Raw genomic sequence first — 15832 nt, forward strand, 5'->3', positions numbered from 1 at the left:
AGAATAGATCATTGTTAGCTGGGAGAAGGTAACAACAAAGCAAACGGAGATAAAATGTAGTCGGAGACAGTAAGACTGGTTGGAGAACTGGGAAGGGGGAGGGATGGAAAGGGAAAGCAAGGGTTATTTGAAGAGAAGTCAATGTTCATACCGCTGGGGTGTATGCTGCCCAGTGATTGGGGAGTCTATTTATCTTCCAAGTTCAGAGCAACACCAGATAGGCACTTGGAGCACCAAAGGCAACGGTTTTATACTTTAAGACACAGGGGCAGTATTAGGCCATTCAGCCCGTCGAGTCCACACCATTCAATCATGGCTGATCTATCTTTCCCTCTCAACCCATTCTCCTGCCTTCACCCCATAACCGTTGACACCCTTACTAATCAAGGACCTGTCAATCTCTGCTTTAAAAATATCCAATGTCTTGGCCTCCACAGCCATCCGTGACAATGAATTTTGGGGTAGAGTGCAGTGCACTGGCCTCATCAGTCATCCACGTTGAACACAAAGACTAGAGCGGAAGCAAGTTATTGTCGACCCTGAAGGACTGCCTGAGGAGAAGATGCAGAGCCCTGAGCAAGGTCTCTCGGAGACCCGGGCACCATTACAGACCTGCACACAACACGTGAAAAAACAGACCATTTATTCTGATCCACTGTAACTTTGTTAACGGCCAAAACTAATAATGACTGACAATTAGATTGCTGATTATCAATTGTTTAGAATTAGATCAATGTCATTTAATCTGAAAAGCCACAGTCTTTGCTCCAGGAGGCAGGTGCTGTGTAATTCAGTGCAGAGAATGTTTATATAGAAGCTTTATTGTTAAGAGGAAGATATGTTCCTTCCAAAAAAACAGTGGGCTTTTTCTGGTGAGACCCACTGCTGATGTGGCAAGGAACTGCATGTATCTAATTATTGCAGCTTGGTTGCTTCTCAGGTTACATTGTTGGTCTGCAACATTGCAAGTTGCATGATTGGGTTATAGATTTCCAGGCTTTGTTTAATTTTCAGTCTGGGCATTGGCAGCCATTTATTGCACCCCCCCAATTGTCTGAAAACCTGATGGTGAGGTGCCTTCTTGCATGGGGAGAGAGTTCCAGAATTTAACCCCAATTACATGAGTTGTAGATGTAGCTCAGTCCATCATGTGACCAGACTCCACACCATCGACTCAATCTACACTTTACACTGTCTTGGGAAAGCGGGGTACATAATCAAGGGCCTATTTCACGCTGGTCATTCCCTCTTCTCCCTTCTTACGTGGGTCAGAGATACAAACGCTTGAAGGCTTTCCTTCTGTTGTCAGCCAACACTCCCATTAGCTAGGGTGCAGCCCAGATCTTCCAACCTACGTCATTGTAACATTCTCTGTAACTAATATAAAGTGCGACAATGCAAGATTCTGTACTCTATTTCTCTGTCTCTTCGCACAACCTATTGTACTTGTGTGTGTGAGTTGATTGTACTCATGTCGAGTATAATTTGACTGGGTAGCACTCAAAGCTTTTCACTGTATCTCAGTACATGTGACAACAATAAACTGATACCAATAGCAGTCTGGATAGTGTGCAAGTGTCAGGGTAAGCTACTGTGGTGGCTTTCTCGTGTCTCCTGCTGTTGTCCTTGGTGGTGGTAGAGGTTGTGGGTCGGGGAGGTGATGTTAAGACAATCGGAAGCAGTGAATAGTTTGACCAAAAGATTGCATAGGACAGATTTCGAAACACTCTGCACAAATGTCATTGCCTTTATTTCAGTAAGAATGGAAATATTTCTGGACTGAGTGCACGAGGGTCCAAAGTGACAGGAGAATGAGGGTGAAGTCTGGTGCTCGATTGTCAGGAGTGATTTGTCATATGCACCAAATATGAAGGTAGACAAAAATGTTGGAGAAACTCAGCGGGTTCAGCAGCATCTATGGAGCAAAGGAAATAGGCAACTTTTTGGGCCGAAACCCTTCTTCAGACTTTTGTCTACCTTCGATTTTCCAGCATCTGCAGTTCCTTCTTAAACTCTTTTGCACCAAATATGAATCGGAACAATGACATTCTTACTTGTTACAACTTTGCCGGCATGTTGAACACAACAACACTAAACAGACAATAAGTTATGTTATTCAAAGTAACCTCGATCATGGTGGTGTAAAACTGAATGTCCAGAGAGCAATCATAAGTGCAAAGTCTGTGGTGCTTCCATGCTGATAGGGGGTTGGTTGGGGCTGTGCAAGGTGGATCAGGGTGCTAGGAGATTAGGAGGGGGTTTGCAGATGAATATATTTACAGGCCAGCATTTGGCTAACTATCTGGCTTCAGAGAGGAGGGTTATTTTCCTTGAATGTGTCCGCTAGAATATTTCTAAGGTATAAAGCAGACACTAAATATTGTGCTGGAATGTTTCCCATATGTTGTGTGAGACTGCATTGCGGGTGAGCTCAGCGCTATGTAAAGCTCACACTGACGTGGAGCAGTCACCCAGGTAGAGACCGTGTGCCAGGGTGTGACCTTTCCAGGCCAGTGCTGCCTCCTGAGTGACAATCCGCGGCCTCTTGCTGAGCTTTGAACCTTCACAGAGATAGGAACAGGTGGTGTTGGAAATTTACAGGCTGGGCTGGCAACCTCCCAGCATGGTCCCGGGGCGAGACATCCCAGAGGGGTGGGGGCTGGATTCCGGACACGGTAAAGACCACTCTTCCAACCCTTCTGTTTACTATTTATGGTCGAGAGACTCAAGGCTGTTTGACGGTGCTCAGTGTGTTCCACTTCCTATAGGTGGGCCATGGCATTGATAGACATGGAGAGCAGCCAATGGCAAGGCTGTGTGGGCGGAACAACACATAGATAGACTCAAAAATGCTCGAGTAACTCAGCAGGTCAGGCAGGCAGCATCTCTGGAGAGAAGGAAGAAGGGTCTCGACCCAAAACATCACCCATTCCTTCTCTCCAGAGATACTGCCTGTCCTGCAGAGTTACTCCAGCATTTTGTGTCTATCTTCGGTGTAAACCATAATCTGCAGTTCCTTCCTGCACATAGATGGACGTGTTGAGCAACCAATGGCGAGGGTCTGTGGGCGGCTGGAGCTCAGATGGGCAGGATGAAGAATACAAGCAGAAATGGAAAGTATACAACGTGTCGGCCATTACATGTGAAGGGAAAGGACAAGGTAAAGTTGTGCAGCTGTACGTGTGGAGATTATCATGGGGCAGGATCTGCTTCTCCTGAAGAGTCCTTGCCTGATGTTCCCCACCATCTCCACAGATGTTGACTTACCTATTGCCTCTCCCCAGTGAGAGACAATTTTGGTCCGTTTATATTTATTTGCACAGTGCAAGTGTGGCGGGCTTGAGTGCATTGCACCGTTGCTAGAGTTGCACACTTGCAGACTGCATGACTGTAAGGGATACATGACCATAGACTGCAGACATCAGTAACTACTCTACCCAAACTCCACTGACCCGTCCCAGTCTCCTCAGCCAATTCAAGGATCTGTGTTAAGATAGTGAGAGGGCTTTGTATGAAGAATCACGTTCAGGGTTTACTCATGAATAACCTGACTGCAGTTTAAAGTTGTGTAAACACGGAACAGATATGTAGGAAAGAATTGTAGTTGCTGGTTTAAACCGAATATATAGGCACAAAAAGCTGGAGTAACTCAGCGGGTCCAGAGAGTCAAGAGTGTTTTATTGTCATATGTCCCAGATAGAGCAATGAAATTCTTGCTTGCTGCAGCACAACAGAGTAGGTAAACATAGTACACTGTAAACAATATAATAAACGTGAAAAAAAAGTTCAGTGTGTATATATATACACACACACTCACAAGTACACACACACACACGCATATATATGTGTGTGTGTGTATATTAGATCATATCAGCCCTTAAAACTGGTGAAAAGTCAATCTTATAGCATATGTCCTCTTCTTCTAACCCATAAAGCCCTGCAACACCCCGAGACTGCACCTCCTCTCAAGGCAGCTTGCAGTGTGTGAGGCCCAGCGCGCAACACTATATTCAGGCTGACTGCTGAGAATTCTGCACGATGGTTATCATTCCTTCTCCCTCCTACTTCGCTCGCAAGATAAGGGCCAATGTTCCATTACATATTCTCATTCCACTATGTATCGTGCACCAGCTGTTATTGACGTGGATAATGGATACATCACCCTGCCCCTTCACCATTGCTGGCCTCTCTCCATTAACACGTATAACAGCTGATTAAATGCCTTCTATTCACCATGCTTATAACTGCTTCAAAAAAGCAACCAGGATAGTCAAACACGACCTTCTTTGATCAGCTGATGTTTATCGATCTGCTCAGTGAAACTGCCTGATAATGGATTTTGGTAACCACACAAATAAGGCCAGTTGTATGGCTTAGCAGCTTGCTGCAGCTACCTCTCATCCTTCATTTTGCAAGGAGATGCACAGCAAGCATTCAGCAGTTCACCCTTGTCCTGATTTTCCATTGCGCTTCACTGTGGGGACCACAATGCCTTTTATTCTCCTCTTAACATATTTATAAATGTATTGACAGTAAAGTTTAAGATTGTTTATTTTTCATTTCAGGCACGGTAATGGTTGTAACACTGTACTGGCAAGGTGCATGTCTGCGGCAGTACATGTCTGCAAATTTGTGGATGCAGCACTGCCACAGTGCATGGTTGCTGTGGTACACCCTGGCGTAGCGCATGGTTGCAGTGGTGCACCATGGCAATGCTATGTTCTTGAGTAGTACAGGTGACATGGGTTATGGGGAGAAGGCAGGAGAATGGGGTTAGGAGGGAGAGATAGATCAGCCATGATTGAATGGAGGAGTAGACTTGATGGGCCGAATGGCCTAATTCTGCTCCTATCACATGATATTATGAAACCTGCAGTGATGCACTGTGGCAATATGCATGGCTGTAGTGGTGGCACAATCTGGCATGGTGCATGGTTGCAGTGGTGCTTCCTGATTCAATATAAAAATGCAATAACAGGTCGTGCATGTGTGCACAGTGGACGAACACAGACATGGACGGTATGATCCAATTGGGTCACACTGCCCAGTAACTGGGTGCAGGGGGTGAATATTGGGTGCAGTGGATGTAGGGGTGAATATTGGATGCAGTGGGTGCACGGGTGAATATTGGGGGCAGGGGTAAATATTGGGTGCAGGGGGTGCACGGGTGAATGAATATTGGGGGCAGGGGGTGCTTATTGGGGGCAGGGGGAGCATATTGGGTGCAGGGGTAAATATTGGGTGCAGGGGGTGCACGGGTGAATATTGGGGGCAGGGGGTGCATATTGGGTGCAGGGGTAAATATTGGGTGCAGGGGTAAATATTGGGTGCAGGGGGTGCACTGCAGCTAGGCCGGGTTCCACGCGCGGGCCCGAGCCTCGTCCGCGACAGCGAGCGCGCCCTCGCTGTTTGACATTGAACGGCCCTTCAACCGGGCCGGGTAGCGGGCCTGAAACAGGCGGCAATGGCGTTAGTAGGTTTACTTATCAATGAGGATGATGGAGATCGCGGCCTGTTGTCCTCCTCCACCCTCCGCCTGCGCGTCGTTAGCCGGGGGGAGGGGCGCTCCCATCCGCCAATCGCCGGCAGTTTCCAGCCTGCTCGGCAGCTACGTCACCGCCTTGGATACCAGCGGCCAATCCAAAGCCGCACAGCCGTGGCGTCCGGCCCAATCAGAGCGAGGGGAGTGCAGCTGCCGGCTGACCGTCGACTCCTCCGCGCCTGAGATGAGGCCGCTTTCCACACAATTCCACCTGAGATTATTGATGATAACGTTTCATACGCGCTCACCATTGACAACCGAACCTGAATCAAGGTGTGGTCGGTGCATTTCCCCGATGGTTTTCGGTAGAAAATCGATTCGAAACGCCGCGCTACTTTCCGCGGCCTTCGTTTTTAAAGGGCTGCAGTGTTTACGATCCCCGCAGTGACGGGCGTGGCGCGCATCCAATCACAGCGGCGGCCTGGTCAGGGGGCGGGATTTTCTTCGGCCGTCGGCCAATGGGAGCGCCGGGATGCGCGGAGGGGGAGGTTGTCAGTCACGGTGACGTGTCCGGCTGAATGTAGTTCCGGGACTTGCCCCCCCCCGCCCCTGCCGCCGCGCCAGCTAGGCTATAAATAGCGGCCGCCGCGACCCATGGCAATGAGTTGTAACCGCGGGCGGGAGGAGCGGCTTCTGGTGGCGGTGGACCGAACGACGGACTGACGGAGCTGCAACAAGGCCGCTGACAGGTGCCCACACACACAGGGGCCTTTAAATCAAGAACAACGGCGAAAACCCTCAGGCCGCCCGCAACCGAGTGAGTCTGGAACCTTCGCCCGAGGAGAGGAATGGGGGGGTACGAGTGAGCAGGGCGGGGTTGTCGCCCCCGAGTGTGAGCAGGGACGGGGGTGTCGCCCCCCCGAGTGTGAGCAGGGACGGGGGTGTCGCCTCTCCTCACCCCCCCCCCCCCACGAGAGTCGTCGACGACTTCTGAGTGTGTGATCAAGCGAGTGTGCGATGCCCCGAGTGTGAGCAGACGTGTATAATCTCTCTGTGTGAGCAGGCGAGTGTGACCCCCCCCCCCGCCCCCCATGAGCAGGGCTAGTGTGTGACTCTCATCTCTGTGTGAGCAGGTTGTTTATGACCGCTCTGAGTGTGAGCAGACGAGTGTGTGAATTCCCAAGCGTGAGCAGGGCGAGTGTAGGCTCCACCGCAAGTGTGAGCAGGGCGAGTGTGAAACCCCCAGTGTGAGCAAGGCGAGTGCGAAACTCCTAGTGTGAGCAGGGCAAGTGTGAAACCCCTAGTGTAAGCAGGGCAAGTGTGAAACCCCTAGTGTAAGCAGGGCGAGTGTGAGCAGGGAGAGAGTATGAAGGGTTTTGGTCTGTTGGGTGTGCGGCGGGTGCATTTGATTGGGTGACTGGGGGAGTGGCGTTACTGTTGGGGCTTTCGCCCCCCCGCCCTGCTCCTGTTCCCAACTGCCCCCTCTCCCTTGCCTCACCCCCTAGCCCTGCTCCTACCCCCTCCTCGCTACCCTGCCTTGATCAGTGGTTCATCTACCCCAGCCTGGTATTAAGCTTCCAATTATTGCCATTTTTTGTTTCTTCTAGCCCCCACCCCCCCTTCTCCCAGACCTTTCCCCACCCAACAACCACCCTGATAATCTCCCCCCTCCCCGACATCCAGAGATAACCACCTCGGCTGCTTGCTGTTCTTGCTGTAGCTGGAGTTGTTTAAACTGGTTACCTGCTGTTCCATTTGGGGCTTGGGTGCCTGTCATGCTGGTAATTGGGAACACTAGATTGCCTTTGTCAGTGCCCGTGTTTGAGTCTCTCTCTGCTGTTGATGCGAGGGCTGTCTATCTCTGGCAGTGCTGGGGTTAATTAGGTCATTTGCATTCTGCCTGGTATTTGCAGTCTGTGACGCTTGTGCATTCTGTGTGCTGCGCTATCACGCGTTTGACGTCAATGTGGGACTTGGAGCATAAAAGGACCTGGAATCCTAGCAGGATAATCTCACGCATGAACAAACACAACCTTTTAAACACAGTTTTCCCCGTGGATGTATTGCACGGTTATTTTGAGGAGATTTATTTATTCTGCAGATCGCTGCCCTCCACTCCCATCCAATTGGGCAGTTGCCTTCATTGCTCAATGCATGACAGAGGAGTTTGATTTATTTTGAAGGTTGTTGACTTTTTTGGTCAAAAGCCACCTGGCTTTAATATGATTTCTAATTTTGAATCAACTTAAATATACTAGAGGTGGTGAGGTGTAATATCCTCTTGGTTATTTTTTTTTGCTTCTAACATCATACATTTATAATTTAGTGAAAAGCAATAAGGCTGCTGGCCAGCTCGTTTTCCAGAAGTGCTCTGTAACACGACAATGGTCGTGACAGTCAAATTATGGCACAGAACCTGCCCATTTTTTTCTTACTCTATTTTTTTGTTTCTTCCCCCTTTCAAGGAACATCACTGCACATCTGACGAACATAAATTCCATCTTAACCAGCGCTGTAAGACATCAAGCTACCCTGAGGCATACTAAACCCTGCCTTTCAGAAGTTAATAGGTATTTATTTTCGTTTGCAACGCAGGGTTTACAACTCATTCCGGCGATTGTGCAGCTATGCAGCTTGAAATCCAAGTAGCACTCAACTTCATTATCTCATACTTGTACAATAAACTGCCACGCCGAAGGGTCAACATCTTTGGAGAGGAATTGGAACGGCTGTTGAAGAAGAAATATGAATGTCACTGGTACCCGGACAAGCCATATCGAGGGTCTGGATATAGGTGTGTGCACATAGGGGAGACCATCGACCCTGTCATCGAGAGAGCTGCCAAAGAGAGTGGACTGGACATGAAGGATGTTCGTGACAACCTGCCTCAGGAATTGAGCGTGTGGGTCGACCCGTTTGAAGTGTCCTATCAGATTGGAGAGAAGGGTCCCATCAAGGTGCTATATGTGGATGACAGCAACGATACCGGGAATGACCTGGACAAAGAAATCAAAAATAGCTTCAACCCCGAGGCCCAGGTCTTTATGCCTATTTGCGACCCAGTGGGTGGATCGCCTGTATCCAGCTCTCCCTCTCCTCCGTTCGGTCAGTCTGCTGCTGTGAGCCCCACTTTCATGCCTCGTTCCACCCACCCTTTAACATTCACCACTGCCACTTTTGCTGCTACAAAATTCGGCTCGACCAAAATGAAGAGCAGTGGCCGCAACAACAAAGTTGCTCGAGCGTCCCCCACCAGCCTCGGCTTGAATGTGAATACCCTGCTGAAGCAGAAGGCCCTGTCGACATCCATGCACTCTCTCTATGGGCTTGGTGTGGGTGTGGGCAGCCAGCAACAGCAGAAGACTTCAGCCCTCTCCCCCAATGCCAAGGAGTTTATTTTCCCTGGCATCCAGGGGCAAGGGGGTTCCAGCGCAATGTTCCCAGGGGAAAACGCCCTAAACCTCAGTCCTCTCCAGTATGGTAATGCCTTTGACATGTTTGCTTATGGAGGCCTCAGTGAAAAGTCCTTCATGGATGGTCTGAGTTTCAGCCTCAGTAACATGCAGTATTCTAACCAGCAGTTCCAACCTGTCATGGCTAATTAGAGGTTCTGGCTCTATAATTATAAAAGTTTAGACTTCATTGAAGCCAAGGGTATTTCCCCTTAAATCCCTTGAGATCACTTAAAAAAAAAAAAAAAAAAAAAAAATTTGAATTGGAGCGTTAAAAGCTTGTAGTTTGGCACTTGGTTATTTAAAAAGCATCAATTTTTGGTTTTGCCAACCGAGCACAAAGATGATTTTATATGGACTGTGCACCTTTTTTTAAAATAAAATTAAAAAAAAGAAAAATGGAAAATGTTGTGGAGATGTGGCCTCCTGAACAGTATTTACACGAGGACAGGACATGGGCTAATTTAAGAATTGGCACTAATGATAAAAGTGGGCTTTCTGGTCTTTTTGTAATTGTATAATTTAATTTAGTATGAAGTTTGTAAAATACAGAGTATATATTGTTTCTACAACACGGTATTGCATTTATATCTTTTTACTACTGTGATCTGTGATGGCTGCGATAGTTTGCATATTTTTTTTACAATTGTAAAAAAAAAAATCCATTCAGAGACATCAAAATACTGAAGATTGTGTACAGACTATTCCCAAGTGATGGTGACTAAAGTGTAGAAATTTCACCTTTTTTGGAAAAACAATATTTGTATTTTCTGTTAAGAGTTTAAAAGTAAAAAAAAATTTTTTTTTGCTATATATTATGGACAAATGTAATCGTAATATTAATTTTGTACCTACCTTGTGCAATACTTGATAAAAACAGTATAACAAAAGTATTGAGTTTGTGTCTTACCTGTTAAGAGGGACTGAGATAGTTTATATTGGTAAAGGTTTGTATTAAAATGCTTTTTAAAAAAAAAAAAAGCACGTCTTGGGGCTTCCTTTTCTATTACCAAATAAGGTAACATCAAAGTATGAAATTGTCGAAGAATTGATGGCTTGAGCATTTTTAATTACGCGAGTTGTATATTTCCTTGCTACACAAGAATATGGAGCATCTGGGATACATGGTTGAATTAAATAGAGATTTATGAATATAGTGCCTAATGAATATCGTCTAGCATTGGACTTATAATCCACTAATTTGTTCATCCATTTAAAAAAAAGTTGATTATATTCCCTTGAGATAATTTGTTAGTGGTAACTGAACTAAAGCAGTATTTCAAAAGGGTAGGTATGTGAAATGTTCTCAACTGGTGGGCAAATGAAATCAACATTAAAGCCAACCCTGTCAGTGTAAAGATGACGAGTATTCTACAATATGGAGCACAGACAACTGGAACTTTGAATGGGGAATAGTGGATAGGCATTTGTGTGAAACTGACTTACCTTGAAATGAGTAAAGGCCTGCATTGTTCTGAGTTGGCAAACTTAGTGAGCCAAATATTTTCCTGAAATGTAGAAGTTGTGAATTTAGTGAGAGCTTCACAGGATGGGTGTGTTCTTTTGAGAACCTGATGTGTGCATTTTTGAGGAAACCAGGCATATGGTTTGTGAGGCAGTGATGCAGGCTGGTGGGGTTCGAGGCAGCAGCCGCGCCTTACAGCAGGACAGGCCTTTCCCTCGAATGATAAACACAAAAAGCTGCAGTAACTCAGCGGGACAGGCGACATCTCTGGAGAGAAGGAATGGGTGATGTTTCAGGTTGACTTTCCCTCTAATGACCAGCTTGGGAAATCTGTACACTCGGAGCCAAGACGTTGGCAATTGTTCCCTTTCTCTGGACAAGATAGAAACATAGAAAATAGGTGCATGAGTAGGCCATTCAGCTCTTCGAGCCAGCACCGCCATTCAATATGATCATGGCTTGCATCTTGCTTGTCCAATCCCTTAAGAATTTTTAATGTTTTGGTAAGGTCCCTTCTCGTCCTAAATTCCAGTGAATACAAGCCCAGTCGACCCATTCTTTCATCATATTTCAGTCCAGCCATCCCAGGAATTAAACTGGTTAACCTACGCTGCACTCCCTCAATAGCAAGACTATTGGAGATTATTTTGCCAGGCTTGAAGCACAACCTGATTTTCCTGTTCGTGGTGGCATTTAAGATGATGGGGAAAGTTGGCTGGCTTACTGCTTCGAAGCAAATGCTGTTCCCTTTGCTGCCATAAATCTTAATGGGAGTGCACAAGCAGCCTATCAAATTAAAGCAGGTGCTTGAAATCAACGATCCAAAAGCGGAGCAAGATAGACCACTCCTTCTAAATGCAATGGGCTGACGTGCAGTACGCAACGGAGCGGAACGTGGGCCTTTTTTTCATCCATTTCAGTAACCCGACTCGCAGTGTAATTAACGTTGCGGGGGAACGGTTTGTGTTAATAAATTATAATTCTGAAAATGAGAAGATTTTTATCAAAGAACTTTTATTTTTACGAGGATGTTTCTGTAACCGCCTTCCATCTCCGCACTAGTATCTTTGCTCCGTTATGGGATCTTTGGTGCGGAGACGGAAGCCGGTTACGGAAACGGGGCCGACAATTACCCATGAATCTGCCCATGACCATACTACGTCTTTCGTCGAGTGATCTATCTTGCTTGCTGTAGGATGTTTGCTTGAAATTAGCTTGGCCTGACCTTGCGGTGTTTCGGGTTGGAGGCTGAGATATTTTGGATAAGTCAGGAATATTTGGTACATGTTTATATTTATCAGAAGTTAGTTTCTGCCTGACCTGGTGAATGTTTCCAGTTTGCTATATCACAATCTCTATTTCTCGGTTCCCTTCCCCTGACTGCCAGTCTGAAGAAGGGTCTCAACCCAAAACTTCACCTATTCCTTGCCTACAGAGATGCTGCCTAACCCGCTGAGTTACTCCAACTTTTTGTATATCTTTGGATGTTTCCAGTATTTTGTTTTCATTTAAGGTTTCCAGCATCTGCATTGTTTTTGTTTTTTTGTGTAATATTTGAGGCTCTACATATTTGGCTAGAAAGGCCAGTGGCATATGGACTTTATTGCTAGATGACTAGATTTAGAAATAGTGTTATTACAACTGTATTCCACTCTTGGAGTATTATACACAAGTTGTCCTCTTATTTAAAGAAATGCTGGCATTGGAGGCAGTCGGAAATAGATTCACTCGTCTAATTTCTGTAAAGAGAGAGTTATCCTATCGTGAACAGCTTATGAAATTAGACCTTGGGAGGGATGCTCTTGAAACATTTAAGATCCTGAGGGGGCACGACAGAAATTGTTGATCTTTGCACGTTGTATAATTTCAAACAATATTTTCAAACTGAGGTATAGAAGAAGTTTATGCAGAAGGTGGTAAATCTTTGAAATTCTTCGGGCCAGTGTCTTGTGGAAGCTGGATTATTGGGGTATTCACTGGCTGGAGGTACATTCTATGAAAATGGCAACATGGGATAAGGTGGTAAGTGTTTGGCATTCCTGCCTTCACCATTCAGGGTGCTGACTGCAAAATTCAACAAGCCATCTTGCAGCTATATAAAACGCTTTTATTGTGTGCGGTTCTGATTGCCACATAGTGGAGATGGCACAGAGGTGATTTGCTGGGGTATTCGTATTAACGACAAAAAAATGTTGTACAAAGGTTTCTCTGGAGCACTAGAGCATGTTAGAAGTACAGCTACACCACCGGTTTGCCAGCGATTAATGGTCCGTCACCTTTACGCCGGACAAAATAATCAGAGCGCACTTGAAATTCCGTGGTGGCAATGTTTGAGACATTTAAACACTTATCTCGGAAGGGATTGGGGATATTTTTCATGCATCGGCACATGTGCAGGTTAAAGTAGTATTGTGGTCGGCACAGACATTGTAGGCCTGCTCCAGTGCTACAGTGTTTTACATTCTACATTTTTTGAAAGATTGGAGAATTGGTAGAAAGGGATGGATGCTGAACCACAAGTACACAGACATTTAATAGCAGAAGTTGAACACAAAATGCTGGAGTAACTCAGCAGGACAGATAGCATCTCTGGAGAGAAGGAACGGGTGACGTTTCGGGTCGAGACCCTTCAGGCTTAATAGCCGATCCATTTTGTCCATACTTGAAAGCCTGGATTTTCAAAATGGAGAGTGCAAATAAATGGAGTTCTTTAGAAAATGGTGCCACTGGTTAGAACATACTTGCACACTGCAGAAATTAAATGTGACGGCAGGGAGGAGTTCATCCAAGCATAAACAAAAGGTCATCTTTAATTACTCCTGTGGAAAAAATGCAGGAAGCACTTTCAAGAATGGATTGTTAGAATGGAAAAATGCTACGGTTGTTCACAGAATGCTAAGAAAGAAACAACAGTTTATAAATAGTAGACAAAAATGCTGGAGAAACTCAGCGGGTGAGGCAGCATCTGTGGAGCGAAGGAAATGAGCAATGTTTCGGGTCTAAACCCTTATTCAGTGTTTATAGATATATGGTTGAAGGTGTTGATTGAATGTTTAAAACAGTCTGGGACGCTAGGATCAATTGTCCACAAGCATGAAGGCAAGGTCCCCATGCTAGTGAGGCAGTGTGATAATCGCTCTGTTGTGTAATAAGAGTCTTGACCCTTGACAGCCAAACTGCTGTCTCTGGTGCAAGTGTGCAGCAGTTCACAACGAGAGAGTGGCTGGGACAAGCTTTATGGTAATAAATTCTAATTTCCTCACTGGGCAGGCCTCCTGTTATATGTAGGGAGGAATTTTGAATGTTGTGGGGAAGGAAGAGGTACTGAGTCGGGTATGGAGCAACAGTCTGTGTAGAGAAGTGTACAACACAAGAACAGGCCCTTTGGCCAGCAGTGTCTGTGCCAAATGTCATGTTGAGTTAAATATTCTCCCCTTCCAGCAGGCCATCCATTCCCTGCGTATCTATATGCCTAACTAAAACCTTCAACCGACTGTCATATCTACTTCCTCCACCACCCCTGGCAGTGTTCCAGGCACCCAACCTCGGGTGTGCCAGCAACATTAGTTTAAGAAGGAACTGCAGATGCTGGAAAATCGAAGGTAAACAAAAATGCTAGAGAAACTCAGCGGGTGAGGCAGCATCTATGGAGCGAAGGAAATAGGCAACGTTTTGGGTCGAAACCCTTCTTCAGACTGATCTCTTTGGAGCGAGGAGAACTTCTTCGGAGGGAGGAAGAAGGGTCTCGACCCGATACGTTGCCTATTTCCTTCGCTCCATAGATGCTGCCTCACCTGCTGAGTTTCTCCAGCATTTTTGTCTACCAGCAACATTAGTGCTGGTTCTTCTTCTTGCGTATGGCGTGCACAGCCTAAAGTTGTGGGGCAACTTGTCCTACTTGATCTTATTTGATTGTGCACGCCAGGTTGATTGCATTCGTTGAAACAGCGCGGACCACGTGAAGGTTGCAATCTCCCACCTCAGTGCTGGTTTATGCTGCTGTAATATTTCTCTGAATAAGTGAGTTCGGTATTTCAACTGTGCAGGACCAGGTCATAGGTCACTTGAGATAAACATTCTTGGCAGCTGAGCTGCTGCGTGTATACAGACCTGCGTTTCATCCGTAGTCAGGATCGAACGCGGGTCTTCGGTGCTGCAAACGCTGTTGAATTGCCACTGGAGTTAACAACACTATTTCTCCCTTCTCCACTGGTCCATGCAGAAATCTCAGCGGTGACAATTTAATGTGCACAAACTGCTTGTGACAAAAACGTGCCAATTTCTCGGCATTAATATCGGGCAGAGGTGATGACATGCCAGATAGTGGGGACTATTCACTGGAAGAGAAAGGCCTCTGGGTACAAACCAGAACCAAGGGCCTGTGTCCCTAAACCAAATTAATCTAACTAGGTAAAGGTAAGTCATTGAAGGACGCAGGTAGTCTCTCTCCTGTTCAGGTGTGAAGCTTCAGTGCTGTTAAAGGTAAACTCTTACATGGTGAAAGTCAGTTGGGTCTAGTGTGACTGAGTCGAGGTGTGTCTGTGGTGAATTTGATCATTGGATGGATGGGGCCAGCGGAAGGCACAATTTCAGAGGTGTTGGTGGTGAGGTTGTGGGTTGTCTGAATCCGAGCTGGCTAATTGGTGTGGGCCAGACCTCCAGCTTCAGTTTAGAGAAACAGCATGGGAACAGTCCCTTCGGCCCACTGAGTCCACACCAACCAACGATCACCGTTCACACTCATTTTGTTTCCCCACTTTATCATCCAAATCCTACACTTGGAGCAATTTTCAGAAGCCAATCAACTAACGAGCCCACACGTCTTTGGGATGTGGGAGGAGGCTAAAGCACCTGGAGGAAACCCACACGGTCACAGGCAGAACCTGCAAACTCCGCACAGACAGCATCCAAGGTTGGGATTGAACCTTGGTCTCTGACGCTGAGATGCAGCAGCTCTACCAGCTACACCACAGTGTGGCTCCAAAACCCTTGATGTTGGGGTGTGTAAAGCACTGAAATATCTTGACTAATTTCTATCTCACAGACAGGGTTACAAATGAGGAATCAAATATAAAGATAAATTACAGCATTTACTATTTAAACCCGAACTGTGAATCTTTATTTGCAGACATTGTCACAGGAGATCTCAGGCTGAGGATTGGAAAGGGATTAGTGAATCGGGGAGCTCTGGAGAATGCAGGTTGTGGTATAGACAATAAACAATAGGTGCAGGAGTAGGCCATTCTGCCCTTCAAGCCAGCATCGCCATTCCATGTGATTATGGCTGATCATCCACAATCAGTACCCTGTTCCTGCCGTCTCCCCATATCCCCTGACTCCGCTATCTTTAAGAGCCCGATCTAACTCTCTCTTGAAAGTATCCAGAGAACTGGCCTCCACCGTCCTCTGAGCAGAGAATTCCACAGACTCACA

General features: G+C 46.3%; 1 protein-coding gene across 1 annotated transcript; it reads left to right on the forward strand.

Moving 5' to 3' along the window:
• The first annotated feature begins 6063 nt into the window (after positions 1–6063).
• Positions 6064–9824, forward strand: tob1 (transducer of ERBB2, 1). Its single transcript, XM_033044715.1, has 2 exons — positions 6064–6299; positions 7948–9824. The coding sequence occupies exon 2, from the start codon at positions 8110–8112 to the stop codon at positions 9085–9087; it is 978 nt and encodes a 325-aa protein (XP_032900606.1). The 5' UTR covers positions 6064–6299; positions 7948–8109; the 3' UTR covers positions 9088–9824.
• The last annotated feature ends 6008 nt before the right edge of the window (positions 9825–15832 follow it).

The sequence above is a fragment of the Amblyraja radiata genome, chromosome 26, assembly GCF_010909765.2.
Source record: "Amblyraja radiata isolate CabotCenter1 chromosome 26, sAmbRad1.1.pri, whole genome shotgun sequence".
NCBI lineage: Eukaryota > Metazoa > Chordata > Chondrichthyes > Rajiformes > Rajidae > Amblyraja > Amblyraja radiata.

Coding starts and splice junctions, on each gene's coding strand:
- tob1 (XM_033044715.1), top strand. CDS start 8,110: ATGCAGCTTGAAATCCAAGTAGCACTCAACTTCATTATCTCATACTTG.